This window comes from Aptenodytes forsteri, unplaced genomic scaffold (assembly GCF_000699145.1).
Source record: "Aptenodytes forsteri isolate BGI_AS27 unplaced genomic scaffold, ASM69914v1 Scaffold329, whole genome shotgun sequence".
Taxonomy (NCBI): Eukaryota; Metazoa; Chordata; class Aves; order Sphenisciformes; family Spheniscidae; genus Aptenodytes; species Aptenodytes forsteri.
The window spans coordinates 48031-68752 of NW_008796200.1; the positions used below are offsets into that span (position 1 = coordinate 48031).

A 20722-nucleotide genomic window follows, 5' to 3' on the forward strand; every position below is an offset into this window, starting at 1 on the left:
CATGACCATCGCATCCCATTGGAGGGTTTAGAAGAACAGCATTAGCCTTTTAATGATTGAAACCTCGCTCCAAATGCAACTCTTGAAAGCATCTGTATCTGAGGGGTAGGAAAAAAGCCCCCACAGCCAGCGGGTTCACCAAATGAATTAAGGTGCCACGGTCCATTGCTCTTAAAAGGGCGAAGGATGAGGTCACGGCTGGGCTGACATTCAGCCAGGCCAGCAGTTCATTGATCTCTTGTGCAACAGCGCGTACCGTTTGCTGCCACGGCGCACACTTAATTAGGGCTTGGCTAAACATCTCCCTTCGCTCCTCCAGAGAGGTAACAGAAAGGGGGAGCGAGGGGTGTCTTGGGGGGACTGCACGGTCTGTCTGGGATCCGGAGAGCAGCAGAGCGAGGAATCCGGTCTGCTGCACCCAGGCATTCACGCTCAAAACAGGGGGATGCGAGAGCGACGCGAGGCCAAAGCAGAGCTGGCAGAGAAGCAGCGGCACCTCCCGACAACTCTTTCTGAGCAAACCTCTCGGCAGCCCGGCTGGCGAGAAAACAACGCTTCCTTATTGTGGAAAAATGTCAGCGTTGCAAAGCCTGTTGTCCTTCTGCCGGGGAATGAAGCGGAGTCCTACCGACATTCTTCGAAAGCACGAGAGAAACCAGAACAGCCAGTGGTTTTGTGGCCAGCGGGCAGGGAGCTCGCGCTGGAATTCGGGTCTGACTCAGAGCAGACAGATGCCCTCTGCTCCGGCTCTCGAGCCACCCTCCGGGCAGAGAATCCTCACTTACAAAGTCAAACAGCACCGAGGGGAGATTATGGGGGACAAACGCTGCAGTTTTGCTTCAGAGGCGCTGGATGGCAGGAGCTCAGGCCTGGTTCTCGTCTAACCCACGTGGATGCCTAATCTTTAGAGGCTCTGGACAAAGCATCTCTCAAATTCCACCCTGATCTGACGTCCTGCCCAACAAGATGTTTTGTCCTAACAGATAAATTTCCACTATGAATCAGTGCTTAGGAAAAAAAAAAAAAAAAGCCTGCTTTGTTGAGAAATTTCTGCTCGTAAACTATTTAAGCATGGCAAACCACATTTAGTAGCCAGAAAGAGAAAAAGCCTGTTTGTTGAGAAATTTCTGCTCGTAAACTATTTAAGCATGGCAAACCACATTTAGTAGCCAGAAAGAGGATCACAAGCAGCCACCCCCCAACACGTGAAGCCAAATGGAGACTCGCGACTTCACTCTGGAGAAGAACTGGGGATTTCTGCTTCCATTTGTAACATCAAAAAACTTTTTCTTTAAATTCCCCTGAAGAAAATGTCAAAAATAATCCTCTTTTGCCACAGTCTGAATGCATCATTTCAATAAAACCTGAATATTTTGCTCTAATTTTATATTATAAAACTTTCAAAACAAAACCCAGGACTTCCTGACGTTGGTTGAATTTTCCCTTCCTGCATTTTTCTCCCCCAAAAATGCTGTGAAGCCACCCTAATTTCATATAGTATCTCACTTGGATTAGAATTACATTTCCCAAAGGCTTTTTTGGGGGGACCAGTTTTACAGATCAACTTAAGACATCTGCTTTTTCTTTTGAACCAACACTGGGCTCTTCCTTCCAAATTTCTGAGCCTTGAAGTCTCTCTTGTTATTTTCAAGGGTTTCTCCATAACCAGGAAGGACAGAAAATTCCCCCTACATCCTCTTAAAGCCAAGACGTGCATGCTGTTTCTTAGTCCCAGCACTCACATGCCTTAAGAAACACAGAGGGACTGTGAGGTTTCCAGTAAAATTGCTTCAGCTGGCAATGCTGCTTCCGCTGTGGACTGTGAACAATCTGTAACTGGAAGGCAGTCGCTGTGACAGTCTTCATGCCAGCCCACAACATATTGCGACTCACTGCTACTGCTGGGATCTGTGGTCCCAGCGCAGAACTGGAGCCACTTTGCGGGGTGGGGGGAAGAGGTGGGAGATGATTTTTGGAGGAGAGGTCCCCCCACTGCCTTCCATGTGTAAGAGCTTGGAAACAAGGATGCAACGATCAAAGCTGGTCGCAGAAAGGTGCCTGCCTTCATATTACCATTAGCTGTTTAAAATCTAGGTGTCCAACCTCCTTGTACAGTCAGTACAGAAGGAACAGCATCTCCCAAGGGCTGTTCCTGCCAGACTGTCCTAAAGGGGAAGAGATGAGTCAGCCTCTGCAGATGACCATCTCTCTCCAGCGACTAGAGAGCTAGCTTAACCCACACACACCTGGATCTTTCTTCTAGCTGAAGTCAGGCGAGATGAAATGCAGCCTGAGCCATCAAGCTTGCTGTTTATGGCACCTAAAGTGATCTCCTGAAGGTTTATATGGACTTGTGAGATTTGAAAGACAGGAACAGGACAAACCCCAGATATAGTTATGTTCAAAACTAGCATTTCCTTCAGTACAGGGTTGCGGGCAACCTTGGTCCTATGAAGGAGTCACAGTGGGGGTGCCTAAGGACACCCCTATGCAGACTTTCCTCCTGACTCATTTGAAGCAAGGTATTCCCTAGAGAAGTGACAAGGTGAGCAGGGCCCACTTATCACTTCTCATGGTAGCTGTAGGGTATCTGATAGCTACCCTGAGAGCCTGCTGAAAGCTCTAGGAAACTCCTCCTGGTTGTTATTACAGTCCAGAAACACATGCAGACCTTGGCTGAATAAGCCTGCTGAATCTGGCCTCCCACATGCTGCTCAGTAAGTGGCAGTGCTCAACTTGCAGACGAAGTGGAGAGAAAATACTGAGACCTAGACATGAAAATATACTCAGTAGGTCAAACACCAAGCCTGTGAAATGGGCATGAAATCACTCCTGAGCCACTGGTATCCGTTATTTTGATGGTATTATACACACAGACAATTTATTGCTATGCAATAGACTCTTTGGCTCACCTTTAAGAGGGTAATTTCTCAGCTGCATCTCCTGTTGCTAATCTTTAAGAAGGATTTTCACCACTTAACATGATCTGGGAGTAGGTTTGGGATCCTGCAGTCATCTTGTTTCACCGCTCTCTTCAGTCCCATGTTTGCTGTGGGCCACGCTGTACCCCAGGATATTCCCTGAAGCTATACAATGCCAGGAATTATATGAACAGAGCAGCAGGGCTTTTGTCAGGAGAGGAAAAGGGACAGGGGGCAAAATTACACTGAGCACTCTTAAAAACACCTCACCTATTCACAGCGATGTAACTGCAGTCTGTGGAGAGCAACGAGTGTTTCCAGAGGGCAAATCAGCTCACCCAAACACGCTTGCCTCTCTTCTAGCCTTCAGTACACTCACAGTCCCAGGGTAGGGAAACTTGCAAGGACACGAATAACTAAGCACAGCAACAGGCTCTTTAAATTGACTAATTATACACATAGATTCTGCCTTCCAGGCTCAGAGCCTCACCTTTGGAACTGGGGAGGTGGATGGCCCTTTTCTTCCACAACCGGTAAAGCCCAAGGGATTTTTAAGACACAGCTGAGAGCCTGAATTCCTAAAGTACATAGAGAGGTGTGCAGGCAAAGGTAGACCCAGTTGGCATGAAACAGCTTGACAGCTAGCAATGGATCCTGGGTTGTTTAAAACTCCTGACAAATAAACACCATCAAGGCTGAAATAATAGTTTAAAAAAAAATTTCATTTTGTTTTTTTTTTTAAAAGAAAGTACATATAGATTTCCATTTCAACAACAGCAAGAAGTCCAGAACTTTCCAATGACAAGGCAGTTTTATTTCCATAATTGTCTAAAGCAATAATAAACCTAAGCCACACAACAGCCGATCAATCAATCATGACAAACAGGGGAAAATTTCTATGGTGTTTATCCGAAGGACAGTCTGTGGGTTCATGATGACTGAAAAAGAATGAAAAGAGGAAAAAAAAAAAAGATCAGATGACAGCACAAAACCGTTGCGTACCTTTCGGAAGGCTCCTGCTGGCTTAGTTACATTAGTCTAAGGCATGCCAAGGCGTGACGGTTTCTAGGAGGGGGTGTGCTGGCAGATGCTGCCACGTTGGCAGGACAGCTGCATACCACTGGTATGGCATGAACAAGAGGTCTAGGCAGAGCTCCCGTGGGCCTGTGTCAGGCTGGTCAAGGTTTTAGCATCCGTTCCATAAAAAAAAAAAAAGGGTCATAATTTTTCTCTCCCTCAGTCATATCTGAGAAGGGGCAGTCACTTGGTAATCCAAAAGCCTGCCACAGGATACTGTTAAGACTTGCTAATATCTGTGATTACACATCCAACACTTAAGGCTTTGGAAAGAGAACAAGATTGCTTTTCTGCCCGGGATATTTTTTTTCAGCAAGGTCTTTTGCAAGGCCACCTAACAAAGGGTGCAGGACCAAGGGAATATTAAGTCACCATGCTCCGAACACAGTGGGCACACCTGGGGCAGCGGGCTGGGAAAGAGGTGCTGTGCCATGAGGGGTCCTGGGGATACGGTGAATGAGCCTCCTTCCCCAGGCACCACCCTTGTGTTATGATAGCCCCCCCTCCCGGATCCAGCAACAAAACAGCAAGGAAGGAAGCTCTGTATTCTTTTCATCTTACTTTTCTTCCTTTGATAGTTGTGCCTCTTCCAAAAGCGCATGTTAATTTTTGGCCATGACTCCGTCTTTTCAATCACAGTAGCCTCCACGCGGACGAGATCTTTCCTTAAAAATAAATTTTAAAAGTATCACTTTTTAATTATTTACATTCTCCTCCTATCGGTGAGCAGGTTTCTGGGGAAAAAGCGACACACAGATAACACACCCTGCCTTACAGAGCCCAGATCCACAGGAACTACAAAGTCACCATGACAGATTTCCCTCCTTCCAGGTTGTTGGCTTCATGGTGCAAAAACAAAAGCCTCAAGGTGCTGTACATGGATCAGCCAAGTGATGTGATAGTTTGCAGGGCAGTACCTCTCTGTCATGTGAGGGATAAGATCAGAAACAGCTAAGGAGGCAGTAGTAAGATGAACCTGCAGGAACTTGTAGGATTACAGTAAGATAAATTCCCCTGGCACGTTCACATGATCTTATGTGTCCTACTTTGCTTATGGTACAGGTTAAACCCACCCATGGCCCCTTCTCCTGTGCTATGCTGGTCAACACAGAAGTCCATCACAGAAAGAAAGTCTTCTCACCTTGCTCACCTGAGTAAGTCCTGGCAAAGCCTCAGTGAAAAGAGATTTGGCCCACCGTTTCTAGCAGGAAGCACAGCTAAATTTGCTGCTGGAGCAAGTCACTTCTTCTCCCACATGCCTCTCTTCTGCCTCCCACTCTTGGTCTGTCCTGCTTGTTTACCCCAAATTGGAAGAGAAGACGGGGACTCACTGAGAATTTCACATACTGCTCCCCGCCCTGCAGCTGGGGGAGTTCAGGTTGAGTGGTGAGACCACTCAAAGACTTGAATTATTTCTAGATCTCATTTCTACATATGGAAATTCTCAGCAAGTAAACATCCTCCCTCCCTGAGGATGGAGATGAAGAGAAGAATATAGCCTGTACTTCCTTCACAGGTGAGTAAAATCACAGAGTAATTCGTCCCTCCACATTACCTTACCAACACACACAAACACACCTCCTGCCCACCCAGGGATTCCGCAGAGCTCCGAGAGAAGAAGTCCCACTGGAGTTAAAAAAAAGAGGGCTGGGATTTCTAGCTGCTATCTGAAAAACCCCAAAGCTAGAAAACAAGGTGGTCTGAAACACGCACTGGAGGACCAGCTACCTGCCTGCACAACAACTCCTCTCTGGGAAGATAAGTGCCTCCAGACAAGAGCCAGACTAAAGCTTTGGAAAGCGTGGTTTTAATCAACAGCCACAATGGAGGAGGAAGAGACACTCTTTCATGCAGCGTCACTGCAGAATACCATTAAAAACTCATTAGCATGCCCACTTTGCTGCCGGAAGACATTTAAAGAACATTTTCCTGACAAACGACTCTGTCTGCACTTAAGGGGGGTAGAGGGGGGAAGCCCATCTAGCCTAACTGTTCCAGCAAGGTCACTAGGAGGCCAAAGGCTTTGAGATGTTTACCATCTCTCTTAACCTTTACCCTCTGGGGTGTAATATATATATCAGAGAGTGAATCCTTGAGGGAGGAGGAAAGGACAGCCAGAGGAGAAAACTGATGTATCTGTATTTAGTGACTAGCCCAGAAGAAAATAGGTGCAAGATAATCTAGATTTTAAGAGACCACTGGGTGACCCTGACATCCCAGCTAAAGGATGTTATCCAGATTCAGCCCAGTGATAGGATCCAACAGCACTACTGAAATACACAGCAAGCTTTGCAACGCTAGGAAAGAAACCAAAAAGTGAACTGCACTCCAGGGGCTGGCCGTGTTTTACCACTATAATTAGGGAGCTGTACTTTCTGGGTCTAATTCCTGCCCACTGAAGGCAAAGGGAAAGCTAAACTCCCACTGACTTCTCACAGGCTTGGACCGTAAAGGCATGTAAGAAACTCACTAATGATGATCACATGGGAAAACTGGAAAGCAGCCAGGCCAGATAAAGTGACCCGGTCACTGAAATCTCTGTGCTGCTCTCAGGAGAGCCAGGGTTCGCAGTAGCACAGCCAAGCTGTCCCTGATACAGCTCTCACCCCTGGACCGCACTAGCTGTCCTAGGCTAGTAGGAGTAGTATCCAGCCAAAAGGAAAAACATTGACACAGATCTGTAAATAAGTGTCCCCCCTCATTGCTCATACATGTTGACATGCTTTCAAGCAAAACTTTAAGGGTATTGTTGAGACAGTTGAGTATCCTAGCATGGCTTCACCCTGTGAATCAAAGTTCAAGGCCAATGGGCCCCCGTGAGTCCTTCTCTGTCGGACAAAGCACTAGGACCTGCTGGTTGAGAGGCTGAAGCGCAGCAGAAACCAACTTGCTGGTGAAGTGCATAAGAACAGAAAAGTTCTCAGCAAAATAGAGCCCAAGAAAAAAAAGAAAATCTTTATCGAATGTTTTAGGTATGACTGGAATGTCCATAAAAATAAAAAGGGGGTCACACATTTCCCAGAGTCTGACATAGACAGTCAGGCCTGCTGCTTTCAGCAGCAAAATCTTTCATGACAAAGCACATCTATCAGATTTTTGCAGGAGGCAAGAAAAATTCATAGATCTGAAATCTCATAGATCTAAGTTGGGCTGAAAGCTATTGTCATTAAGCAGTGAAAAAGATCCAGGCAACCTACAACCCCAAAGGATCGTAACTCTTAGAGGTAATAATTTCAACTGACAAGCTCGCTCGCTCCCTGCAGAAGGTAACTGAATCCCAGCCTGGCTGTCTGGGAAAAGAACAGGTCCAAGGCCCTTTGTCATTTCCACTGAAGCCACTGCAAAAATGGGCAGGTAGCAGGAGAAAGAGCAGGGTTCATCTAGAGGAAGAGATTCCCATCAACTGTACTTTGTCTAGAAATAAGCTAAACTTTTTCATAGAGGCACCATTCATTTCACTCAGGTCTAAAACAGCTGAGGGCACTCAAGTGATGGCCTGAAATGCAAACCTGGTCAAGGTTATGCTCACTTCTAATCACAGCTTTAAAAGTGTACAACAATTTCTGCATTATACAGCTAAACAAAGTACAGCTGCATACTGCTTGATACCCTTGTGCCAATCAACCAGACAGCAAGTTACTTGAACAAACACAAAACCCAACAGATTCCAGAGCAGAAGCCAGCTAGAAGTTCCCAGAATAGCCTCTGCCACGCAGATATGTTTTGTTGCACTGTTGTTTTTTAAGGCTTTAGAGGACTGTCATCTTGGGAGGTATCTGACTGCTACAGAAAATTAAAACATGATCATCTGTCCAAAACAGGACAAGTTCCTACCCACCTCCAAGTTTGAACAGGGAGTGCAGCTGTAATAAACTTATGCAGACACTGATGCAAGCCTTCACTGATGTGTTTATTTTTAAAACAACAGAAAAACAAAACCGCCTTTGCATCCAAGCTCTTATCTCCCCTCCAAAATGTTTGTGGTTTAGGCACAACTGGCAACTATGTGAAAGAACTGCAGTCCACGTTGCCTGTGACACGCTGGGTTCTGCTTTCCTTTCCTCAGTCCATATCGGAGAGCTGGGGACTCGGGAGGTTTCCCTACAGCTCGGAGGGAGGATGGCACCTCCCCACCAGCCTTTCATTCTGCCTGGTCAGCCGCCTCCTCCTCCCGCTGATCCTCCTCTGCCAAAGTTACTGGAGTTCAAGCTAACGCTGGCAGATGTGCAGTTTGGTCTGCTTCAAGCAACTGACAACGCTTTCCACACACTTAGAGCACTTGCAGGAACCAAAGAGCTGTTTTTCTTCCTGTCCCAGAGCTCCTGGGTCTCGGGCCACATACCAACTCCAGCACACAAACTGAGAGTTGCAAAGAACCACCACCCCAGGGCCACTAGTTGAGAGAGCCAGGTGAAGGATGGTGCTCCTAAACTACCTGACACGGCATATCCCCATCTGCAGAACTTTGGCTCTTATTTGAATTTCTGCAAGATGACATTTCTGGTGCTAATAATGAGATTCCCCTTCCTAAAATCTTCCACAAGTGCAATATCTGGCAATAATTCAAAGACTCCCAAGGATCTGCTATTCCAGATCTATTTGCAGTGATGTTAAAAGGACTGGCAGCCCTCAAAATCCTGTCTAACGCAGTGAACCCGAGGCAGTTAACCCCCAGTGCAACTAAAGTCATGTTATCAACCATGCAAGCATGTTACAAGTAACTCTTAAATACCAACAGCCCCCTGGTACCAGAGAAAACACTCAGAAGTGAAACCAATCTGAAACCATGTGGTATTTCTAACCTGAATCTACAAGCCACCAAGAAATAATTCTCAGACATACAAGTTCCTCCTTATCTGACCATCCTCTGCCAAAGTTGCTGCAGTTCAAGCTAACATGTAAATGCGCGGTTTAGCCTGCAACCAGACCAGATACTTAAGAGCACTTGCAACCTCTTGTCCTGGGGAAACAACAGTTCATGACTTTGCTTCTGGCTAGTGTTAAGAGCTGAGCAATAACACCTGCTCCACAACACCACTTTCTTTTGGTAAAGAAAAGGCTGAAGAACCAGGTGTTCTGCCAGTTTGTATAGCAAGTCTCACAGCATTGGGATGGAGATGGTGCCAAGGGGGTGAACTCCTCCTCCCCAGTTCTGTGATTGCTGGACTATGTGACTAGGAGGAAGGGAAAATTAGGAACCCTAAAGTTAAGATTAAGGCCTGCTGGGTTAAGACAAGGGCAAAAGGAAATGGGTTAAAAAACCCAAGTCAAATTAAGGGATTAAGGGATGGGAAAGGATTTCTGGGTTATTCCAAGATGACTATCACCGAAATTAGGGTAAGGGAGTAAGATGTTGAAGAGCAAGATTTACTGCTAGTTTGTGCAAGGCTTATACCATGGGAAAAGATCCAACCCAACAGAGGTGAATATCCTACAGTTACCTTAGAAATGGGTACTGCTGCTCTATCCTGGCACTGCAGCAATGGTTAGAGTCAGCAGAGGCTGATGAGCTTGTTTTATTGGTGATTCTTTCAAAAGCCACGGGGCTGGGAAAAAAGCTAGTGCTGATAAATCCAGGTTTCTCTTCAGTTTCAGGGACTGTAGGAGCCCTAAAGCTACAATTAAGTACAAGTATTGTCTTGAAGACAATTCTTGTATGAGACATCTTACCCCAGGAGCGGCCTTCCGACAAGCGTGAAGTCGTCAGCACCAACCAGCAAAACCTACGGAAAATAAATCAGGCATATATCACCGGTTCATTGTCCCAGTAGAAATGCAGACAATAACTTCCAAATTCTACAGTCACCATAAAGGAGTCAAACTGCTTAAAAATAGGCCTTTACACAATTCAAACCTGACACTGTTACTAGAGGAGGACGGTGGGGAAAGGCAGCTAACAGGCAAGAAACAGATTCATTAAACAGACAGACAGTCTTCCAGGAGAGCTTATCCTACTAAAACATACTTTAGAAGTATCTTTCACACTGATCAAAACACACTGAACCTTTCTGTTCTGGCTCACCAACAGTTGTAAAAGATATGAAAAGCAATACAGGGAAGAATAACAATGTGCCTTGTGTGGGATCTGAATGAATGGCAGCTCCTAAAATCATTGGATTTTTATAGCAATTGCTACATATCCCAGTAGAGAAACACTTTGCTCATTCTCCTCCATGAGGCCTCAAGATGGGCAATAAAGAAATGAACATCTGGGGGGAGACTGACCACCCCCAGGGACCAGCCCTTTTGTTTCAGGGCATTTCAACCACTAAAGGACCAGAGAGGATATGGTGAGAAGAGGCAGCATTTCTTAGAGACCGCCTCCTTCCCCACACTAATTGTATGGCAGCAGTTAAAAGCAACACATAAACGGTCATGAGATGTTCTGACTTTTGTTTAGACAGATACTTGCCAGTGAAATCCCCAAAGGGTTATGGTGGTTAGGCAAGTTTTTCACCTTCTTCACTCCCATCCAGACCTTTGCATTCCTAGCTGGCTACTCCATGCAAATCACTCCTCTTTCTGTCGTATACAAGGATGCAGGACACAGCTGAAGGCATGCCTAAAACGCGGCCTCAAAACTGGGCTTCAAAGCAATGGATGAGTAGAAAAATCGCCCAGTTTGGCTCCTTAACTGCTTGCTTGGCTCTAACAACCAACATTAAGATTAAGCCAACAGAACCCCACTTCATAATCTTTCATTTAAGATTTGGATTAATGAGCCTCTACAAGTTCCTGCTAGTTAACCAAGGCTAAGGATAAAGATACTGAATTGCATCTTGGCAATTCTCTCCTACACACACCATCCCTCTCCCTCCACCCAACACACTCAGCGTGATAAGGATCTTGCAAAGCATTGAGCAGTGACTACCTCTGGGAGTACTGCAAGTATTTTGGGTGTTGGAGTCTCAAGGTAAACAGAGTCTTTAGCTGCTGTCTCTAGAAACAACAACTGTAATTTTCTTTTTTTGGATGAAGTTAGTACAACAAAAATCTGTCTCCTAACGGAGTCTGGCACAATTCATTCCAACCCTGTTCAACAGAAATCACAATAATATTATCACTAACAGAGCAACTGAAATTGGAACAAAACTAAGGCAAAGCAAATAGCTGGAGTAAGAACGGGAGATCCGACAGGAGCTCTTCAGGACGTGTTTTTAAAAACTGGTTATGGGTTTTGCCTCAAGGAATGTTCGCAGGCAATTTGCTCTGGCCCCATACACAGCACGGCATCACAGGCACTGTGGAAGCATGGCACATCACCTTTTCCATCCGGATTCGGTCTCCACATTCAGCCTCCAGTACGTTGTCCATCATAATCAAGTCTTCACTGGTTATTTTCCACTGCTTGCTGGCAAAGTGGACCACAGCAAAAAGCCTTCCGTACTGCCCCGTTGCGATCATCTTGTTCACCTTTTGTACCACTTCTGTTGGCAAACAGCAGGGAAGGAATCAGTGTAGAAAACCCAGCAAGGTGTGAAGTGCTGTTCAAAACTAATTCAGCCATGCTGCTCTCCCACCAAAACTCTTATCTTCTGGGAATCTTTAAGCAAGGATCAACAGCAATGTTGTTTCCTAAGATGCGTGAGCCTCCCTTTCGTCAACTTAATGACTTATTTGTATTTTAGTTGCTGGCAAACTCATGCATAAGTAAACACCTAGTATATATACTGTGCAGTTAATCTAAGACTGTTGACTTCTCAGCCTATTTCTTAGGCATCCTAAAATGCACTGTATTCAGATATAAAGCATCCCAGAAAATAGCGCTTGTCCATGCATCCTACATTTGGAGGGGAGCTCCTCTCAATTTTCAAGTCATATGCAGAAGGCCTAGGACTCTGAATACTATGTAAGGCGCACAGGAACATCATGGAGAGTTTGGCAATGTACACAGGAAAAAGGGCTCCAGCATACTAACAAAGCCTGGCCTGAGAACTTGTACCTGCAGCAAAGACAAGAGAGACCTTTCCCTCACTCTTTTCCAGAAAATCTCTCCCCATATGCACATGCATGCAGAGCAGGTGCCGGGAGCAGTACAAATAACAGGGACGAGGTCCTGCACATGAACAAACTCAGTTTTCTGTGATCAGCTTCCTGCGCAGTGAAGCCAAAACTAATTTTTATGGGAACATCAAAAGGTATTGCTTAATGAGTGCCATTCCACTGCCAAATAGCAGCTTTCTACCCTCCTGAGCTGTTCAGAAAAAGAACAACTTTTCTGTAACTGGAAAAATAGATTTTCTTCATTGTCCTTAAAAGCGGCTGAATCATTTTTTCTTGGAATGTAAACAAAACATCCATTTGGGACAGACAAGAATTTAGCAGCCAGTCAAACCAAACCCAGCCCTTACAGGAACACTCTGAAAGTGTCCAAGTTTCAACCCAGCAGATGCAAACTACTAAAAGTAGAGGTAAGAACAGAAATTATTTGCAAGGCAGTAGTTGCTGCAGTTCCCACTACGATGAAGAGTTTAGCTTCTGTGTTGCTGGAATTGCTGTCCCAGAAGAAAAATCCACTGTGTACTCTTTTCTCTGATTCACAGTGGTCCCCTCAAAAAGTCCAGAGAAAAATACAAACCCCTTCTCTTTGTTATGCCCTCAATGGCACAATGGGTACAATAAATTTCTTCCAGCTCTAAACTGCTGATCCAGGTATATCAGTAGTGCTGTGGTCAACATTTCAAAACCAAAAATTCAAAATGCTGGCCTACAATTTTCTCTTAGCAAAAAACACAGTCACGCTCTAACAAGGGTTATTTCCTTGTCAAATTTCAACATTCTACCCACAGGGCTTTCTCATCTTTTTGTAACCAAAAAAGGTACATTTTCTTCATTGTACTTGGGCTCTGAAGCTGTTGATAACTCTTCCAAACATCTCTAGTGACAGGAAACATCAAGTGATGTTACCATTTGATTGTTAGTATGGCTTGTATCTCAGCACCATGTGGAGCGACCCTTCCTAAAATATCCATAGCTGTTTCCGTAGCCAGTGGGAAAACAGAAGGGAGAATTCAAATACTCTCGCTATTGTTTGCTTTGGATAAGCACAGCCAGGAGATAATGATGCAAGGTCATAAACAGTAGGAGGTTACAAGGCATGGAAATCACAGCGGCCCCGAGGATCCCATGTGAATCAGTCAGGGGAACATGGGACCCTGTTCACCGCAGGGCTTCAGCAAATCCAACTGAGCAGTTTATGGTCCACTACTGGGTGAAATCATGCTCAGGGACAGAACACTCATCTGTCACATGAGCAATCCCAGGAGCGCAAAGGAGATAAAAAGCAGGATGAAAAACAGCCAGAGAGGAGACCTGGAGCAGAAGGCTCTCTCCAAAGCACATCACTCACACGGTTATTAACGCACTTCAGCCAGATGATAGGAGACTATCTGTAAAAAGGTGGACACAACTCGGCTTTTCTCCTCTCACTCTCTCCTTGTAAAAGAACTCCTCTCCTTTACTTCCTCGGTCTCTCCCATCTGAAGCAGAGAAGTCAGGTGCCTTTCATAGATGTCCCAGAGGCTAACGCAACGAGACAGTAAGACTGCCTGTTAATAAACACAGGAGCTCATTGCCTGCATGAAGCACACAACTGCTAATTGCCACCACCACAGCAACTGTAAAAGAAATTCACCCACTGGGGCTCATTACTGCCTAGTTCTGAGAAACATCCTGTACGTGTGTTGGCTTCCCCACTACCATCCCTAGCTCGGTCTGGATGACAACAGCCCCACCTGGGCAATATGAGGCTAGACACATACGCCCTCTCTGTATTTGATTTTCACATCCCCACCTGCCAGGGGAACCTGTGTCTGGTTACAAGTGGAAGACTGACATGTTCTAGTAAGGCTAAGCAGTGAGGATGGCTGCTGAACAGCTACGGGCACTTCACTCGCTGACTTTTGAGGCTGACCACTGCACGGTCCATGTGCTCCTTTCAGGAGGACCACTGGCTGCGTCAACGGTCCTGACTAGATGTGGAGACAAGAATGCATTCACTAACGTCATGTCACTTCCCAGCTGCTCATTGCCTTATGTCACACTTCTGTAGCTCTGTCATGTGCCCACCATCCAACTGCTTATGCTGGCTCTAGCATTCTTTTTCATGCACTAAAATACACCAGCTCTCTGATGTGCCCACCATCCAACTGCTTATGCTGGCTTTAGCTTTTTGATTTATCCATTAAAAGAAAAATAATTGTTTTCCCCTGTCCAAAAGGCTTGTTCCATGCTTTAGAAAGCAACACATCACATCAGGTCAGATTCTTCTGGGGGTGTTACAACCTGTTGTGCTGCCATAAACTAAGGAGACCTCATATTCCACCCAAATCTCCAATGCCAGCAGCTGGAGCACAAGTCCAGTGACATTAACTCATGCCAGAAATTAGACAAAAATGCGAAGAACAAAAACTAGCTCCAGTCATTGAAGGCGCTTATTTATGCTCAATCAGGCCACCAATGGCAATACTGGAGTGCTAGTCTTCACTTGGAGACTTAAGACCTTTACCTGCATGGTACTTCGCTTCTTCTACTGGATCTGGAAGTTCCACTTCAGGCCATGGGGGTGAAGTCAGAGAAGTTTTGGCAACAAGTCTGTGAATGATAAGGTAGGATTCACTTGTAGGAAACAGATATTGTCAAGAGATGTAAAACATGAAGAAAGGAAAAAAGGTAGAAGCTGGAGATGGAATAGAAAGTTGGGGGAGCAGAAGTTGTACAGACTTAATGATTTGTCAGTATGAAAGACTCAACCCAAAGCCCACTTGGGCCAGAAGGCAATTTCCCACACATCACGTTTCACTTTGTAGCAGCTCATGAGCAAGGTGAGGTTTTCTACTCCAGTCTTAAGTGTTACAGACAGAGGGTGGCAGGCAAGGCAAAAGCCATGTTACCTCCCTAGGACTTAATCCAATGGAGACCACTGGATATGGCAAAGTCCCCAGACCTTCCTCCCAGCACCTGGCAAAAGCACTCCAGTGGGACGAGAAATGCTGCAAAAGTGCTGAAGCTGCAGCCCGTATCAGAAGGCTGTTCAAAAACCTGCAGAAAACACTTGGTCTCATTTCCGAGTTCAGCCTGCAAATGCTCTACCAAACATAGTCACCGCTCCCAGGGCTTAACGTCATTTAGGTCCACCATGAATTGCAGCAAGCTTAAAGAAAAAGGGATAAATGCCTCAGTGGTTGGTTTGCTTTACTCCCACCCTATCATAAAATTCAGTATGGGGAAATGGATTTGTTTTTTTTTTTTTTACTTCCCACTTCAGAATGTTATTTGACATGGTTTGAAACAAAGGAAGAGTGCAGAAAGAAACAGACTGAAAATTCACGCAGGCTAGGTTATCACTTGTTCCTGATGTTGAGATCTGCAGCCAGATGTGCTAGTGGTGATCAAGCTCAGCGACCACCGGTGACTTTCCACCGCCTTGTTTTTACAGACTGGAATTTTGTCACCAAGTCCAATGGAAACCAACCTACCTTAAGCCTTGCTTACACCTGAGTTTTAGATAAAAGGCTCTTGTTAAGCTTTTCCAAGTTACCTCCACCACAGCTGAGAGGCTGAACGCGTTAACGCTCCTCAACCCACTTCAGCACCCAGTACAAAGCCCTGAAATTACCCAACAGTGGGGAGCATCCGGGAGCAGGCAACATGCCTTTGATGGGGAAGAAGGGCTAATGAGCATTCTTAAACCAGCCTTGAGCACTACATGAGTGACTCACATGCATCCTTTTTTTCCTCTGTTTTTTGAAGCTCTTCTCTGTTAAATAGATAGTTTAGAGAGGGCCTTAAGACCACAGCTGGGTTCTTTACAGGAGAGTTATGAGGCTGCTCTTCCTTTGTCACTTACAGCTGCATTCCCTGAATGGCAATAATAACGGCTTCTCCCACCCCCAGTACGATTCAGCATTTAATACCACAAACATTTAGCCCAAAAGCCTCTTCTGTGCCATTACCATGTCTGTCTACAATCAACAATACCACACTGGGGAGGGACTACGAGAGGCATCTAAGACGACTGCTCAGACCCATGCCTATCTTGGTTCAGGCTGACCACAGAAGGGAGCAGGAACATGCACTGTCCCGCTTCCATCCAGCCAAGCACAAGCATCATTCCTCATGATGACTTTGAGCACCAAGATACTTTGCTAAAAGGTGAAAATTAAATCCTTATTCTTCTTGAAAGGGTAGCTTCCACTGTTGTGATAGAGGATCGCTTTAACAACATCTCTTTTCAAACACTTTGCAACTGTACCGCTGACACAAGAGCCTCTCCATTTCAAAATGTTGCATCAGTCCCTGACGACCTTCCTGGTGACGAGCCCGGGGGACTCCCAAGCGTCACAGACACGTCCCTTTAGGATCATTCAGCACTGACACAATCACGGGAGCAACCACAACTCAAACTGCACCAGCACCTGAATGACAAATTCTGTGCAGAAGACATCTTACCTGAAGCCTGCTCTACTTTCTATACTTAGATGTTGCTCTCTTACTTACTGAAAATGGTATATGGCTGGCACAACACATGGCACCTTCAGTCTAGTGAATAAACTGGGGGCCTGAAGGCAAGCAAGCTACAGTATTGATACAGAACGAAAGACTGAAAACTGCCAGGGACGTTTCAGCTAGCAGCCAGCAACATGTTCTCATTAGCTATCATGGCGGATTCTTTCTGCTTTTCTCAAGATTATCACTGGGAGGGATCCTCTGCCTCAAAACTGAACTAATTCCTGACTGCCTCAAGCCCTCTACAGTCAGTACCGCAGGTATTCGCATACACATGCTGCCTTCCTTGACAGTGGCAAAGACAGCACTAAATCATGAGAACCCCGTTTAAAACATCAAAGCTGAACAACAATTAACGCTGCTCAAATGTGCCACAGGGTATTGACTCAAAAATGAAACACTACGTGAAACTCACAGTGTGAGTTTGAGCAGAAAAAATGCAAATGGCACTTGCTTATAATTAGCTGTTTTTCAAGATTTCTAGGACAAGGAGCAACAACAAGGAGGACCAGAGGCAGCTGTTTACATCTCTGCATAAGAGCCAGTTACAAAAACTATTGATTTGTTCCCAAAGAACTGGAGAGAAAAGCACCACTCTAACCAGGGACAGTACTTTCATCAGAACTGCGATACACATTTCAGGGGGCAGGGAAAGGAGGCACAAGGCCCATCCTGCAGCCAGAGGCAGCTTTACATCTCTGCATAAGAGCCAGTTACAAAAACTATTGATTTGTTCCCAAAGAACTGGAGAGAAAAGCACCACTCTAACCAGGGACAGTACTTTCATCAGAACTGCGATACACATTTCAGGGGGCAGGGAAAGGAGGCACAAGGCCCATCCTGCAGCTTTCAGAGATTATCCCGAGAGGTGCCAAATGCCTTTACTCCGAAAGAGACACATGACCAAAAGACATCAGATTATAGTTCCTCATTAAGCAAGAATCTACAATACCACAAAGACAATCTTAGATTTAAAGAGGAGGGAGATTCACCCCAGATCTCAATGAGATGACCAGAAAGGTATCGGTTTCCGAAATTTGAAGAGAAAGGTGCTGCTCAGTAAATACCGTCTCCGTCACAAATGGCAAGATCAGAATTTCCTGTGCACTGAGATCCACACTTCCTATAAATAACACAGGATGCACAAACTGCCTAAAATATTCAGGAAAAAACATCAGATGCTAGTGAAAGAAGGCAAAATTAACACAACAGTTGCATTGGATCAGTTTACTCTGTAATGCCCAGCAATACCTCTCAAAGGGCTTTAATTTATGGAATCATAGAATAGTTTGGGTTGGAAGGGACCTTTAAAGGTCACCTAGTCCACCCCCCCTGCCGTGGGCAGGGACATCTTCAACTAGATCAGGTTGCTCAGAGCCCCAGCCAACCTGACCTTGAATGTTTCCAGGGATGGGGCATCCACCACCTCTCTGGGCAACCTGGGCCAGTGCTTCACCGCCCTCAGCGTAAAAAATGTCTTCCTTATATCTAGTATAAATCTACCCCCCTTCAGTTTAAAGCCGTTCCCCCTTGTCCTGTCACAACAGGCCCTGCTAAAAAGTTTGCCGCCACCTTTTTTATAAGCCCCCTTTAAGTACTGACAGGCTGCAAGAAGGTGTCCCTGAAGCCTTCTCTGCTCCAGGCTGAACAACCCCAACTCTCTCAGCCTTTCTTCATAGCAGAGGTGTTCCACCCCCCTCATCATTTTTGTGACCCTCAAAAAAAATTTAACAGAAACTTAAAGCACTTGCAAGCAAGTATATAACCACAAGCATCAAGGCTTCGTTGGTCTGTTGTGGGGTTTAGTAATAATGTTGGGCGCTGTGTCACAGAGGCAGAGATCCAAACTGTGTTCCCACAAGCGTGAGGACCGGTGGGAAGAGGCCACCCCCTGCACCCTTCAGCAGCGCAGAGGGAACGAGCAAATCTTGCCATTTTTCCCCGATGCTGCTCACAGGAGTTCTCTATTTCTGCAGTGTCCCCTCCTGGTTAAAGCAAGCAGCAGCACAGCCTGCAGCTCTCTCCAAGTACCTCTGCGTGAAATCCCAGCAGAGGAAACAAAATAAGACACAAGCAGCTCTCAAAGTGCTGAAACAAATGAAGCCTGAAGTTTCCTGGCTCGGTGTCCTGTAGTGCTTGGGCTGTTAATCACATTTTATGAAGACTGCAGTGCAGGCTCAGTATTTATCAGATATCGGAGACTCCAGGCAGATGAATCTTGCCTGGGGAGTAGACTACCTGTACCTAAAAAGATGAGTGGCAGCTGAAGCCCTTTCTGCAGTTGAGGAGTTTGCAATGTCCTGACTTGAGTGGCTTCTCTGCTGTCTACTATGGGCTGAGCCCACACTGCAGCCCTTTTCTCAGTGGAGGATCTAATTATCTGTCTCTAGACTCTTGCTGCTTAACCTCACAAATCAATGGAAGCATCCTTCTAGCAAAGGTGACCGAAGGTAGGCAGAGAGTCCAAAACTTACTGGGAAGCGACAGACTGACAAAGGGGGCAGACGAGCCTTCTTTCCAAAGGACAAACAAGCTGCCCTCCCACCCCCACCAAAGGTGGTCAGCATTTCAAGGGGCAAAAAAGCAAAGCAGAAAGTCATTTGACATTACCCTTGCTGCAGTGACGTGCTCTGGGAACTCTGGTGCCGAACCGCAGATGAAAGCAAGAAGGCTAAAAGGGAGAGAGGGGAAAAGAATTAAAAATAAGCAGCAACTGCTGGGCTTTTAGTCCCTGGTGAGGCAGCATTACAGCAACGCTGAAGTGTCACAGCACTGGTCAGCTTCGTGGTATCATTTTCCTGCCTGTAAAAGCTTTGTTCGGTTTTATCATGACAGGCAAAGATAGAGGGAGAAGCCATACAAGATACAGGATAAGAGAAAGGCCTCCCACTGCAAACACACTTATTTCAAGTGACACTTCCAGCTAGACACGACAATTTAATATGGATTGACTCAGAGCATCCCACCTCTTTTGGAAAACAACGTGACTGAAAGGCAAAGAGGAGGAACAGGTGGCCTGAAGAACACTGGGGTGCACTCTCTTAATTCTGAGCACTAACTGATGCTGCCAGAAGGATCCTTTCCAGCCCTCTGGGCCCTCCAAAAAGGGGAGGGGAGCCATTACACAACATTTACCAGGTGACTCTCAGCAACTTCTACTAAGCCTTACAAAGTTTCCACTCCGAAGAGAGAAGGAAGACAAGGCGCGTTTCCAGTAACTCACTGGCCCTGTAGCTCCCAAGCAGGCACCGCAATGCCAAGTGAAACACAGTGAGCTGGAAGAGCGGGTCAGGTTCAGCAGATTTGGCTGTGACACTCCTGTATCTGGGTTCTCACCACCCCAAACATGCCTTTTCCTTCTAGACAAGAGGAGCGGAGGAGCTACGTAGCTCAACAAGTAACAACAATGGAAGATGGGAATTAGAAAAACACATTCACACTTTTCAGAGCTACATATACACGAGCTAACGTTCACCGAAACAGTGAAGCTGTGTTACTGTTCCAATACAGAAATCTTCAAAGAATGAGTGGTTTACTACAACTTAAATTACACTTTGAGGGTAGCTTCAGCATTTTCTGGAAAGGAGCTGGACCCGCACACACTGTTAATCAGCAGAAAGAGATGAAGGCCTGAAAACACGTGCTCAGGGATTTATCCCTATGTTATCTCAGGGATAATATTCCTCTTCCTAGAGCAATGTGCTTAATTAAAAGACAGACCGTGCACAGCTTCCTTGCAGGAACACTCCCTTTTTCACCCATCATCCGAAGCGTGACCGATACAAGGGACTAGCAAAACCCCTTAAAACCAAACGTACTTAACCACCTCACTTGCGGAAGCTGCAGTTCACTGAGGTTACACTCACCTGATACAGAAACCAAACCCTGATGTGAAGCCAGGGCCCCCGAGACCCCCCAGTCTGCTCCCGCGACACACACCCTGCCAGCTTCCCAGCCCAGCGAGGACGGGAGGAGGTTGATGGACTCCCTGCACACCCCCCATCGCCTGGATTTTGCTGAAAGGTTCACACCAGGCTAGAAAGAAGCGTGTGAAGTTGATTCTCCGTTTTGTTAACGTTTCCCCCCGCCGGCTGTCTGGCTGCTCCAAGGCTGATGCCGGTAAGGACCCGAGTCGCTCCTCTCGCGCCCCTTTCACCTCTGCAGCTTTCCCCCACGGGGAGAGCTCCGGGGCTCACCCGCCAGCTACGTGGCATGGA

The 20722-nt window shown here is 46.0% G+C and overlaps 1 protein-coding gene across 1 annotated transcript; it reads right to left on the minus strand.

Moving 5' to 3' along the window:
• Positions 1-3709: 3709 nt before the first annotated feature.
• On the minus strand, positions 3710-19441 carry MRPL21 (mitochondrial ribosomal protein L21). The gene is made up of 6 exons (XM_019474356.1): positions 19116-19441; positions 14506-14591; positions 11262-11425; positions 9669-9721; positions 4560-4663; positions 3710-3859 (listed from the first exon to the last, which is right to left on the minus strand). The coding sequence occupies exons 3-6, from the start codon at positions 11400-11402 to the stop codon at positions 3795-3797; spliced, it is 363 nt and encodes a 120-aa protein (XP_019329901.1). The 5' UTR covers positions 11403-11425; positions 14506-14591; positions 19116-19441; the 3' UTR covers positions 3710-3794.
• Between the last annotated feature and the right edge of the window lie 1281 nt (positions 19442-20722).

What these genes read in the sequence shown, in the direction of transcription:
- MRPL21 (XM_019474356.1), bottom strand. Translation starts at nt 11,402, where the DNA reads ATGATCGCAACGGGGCAGTACGGAAGGCTTTTTGCTGTGGTCCACTTT. An exon ending in ACCGAATCCGGATGGAAAAG is followed by an intron (nt 9,722 to 11,261) that starts GTGATGTGCCAT and finishes TATTTTCCGTAG; the next exon opens with GTTTTGCTGGTTGGTGCTGA. An exon ending in CAACTATCAAAGGAAGAAAA is followed by an intron (nt 3,860 to 4,559) that starts GTAAGATGAAAA and finishes ATTCTTTTTCAG; the next exon opens with TCATCATGAACCCACAGACT.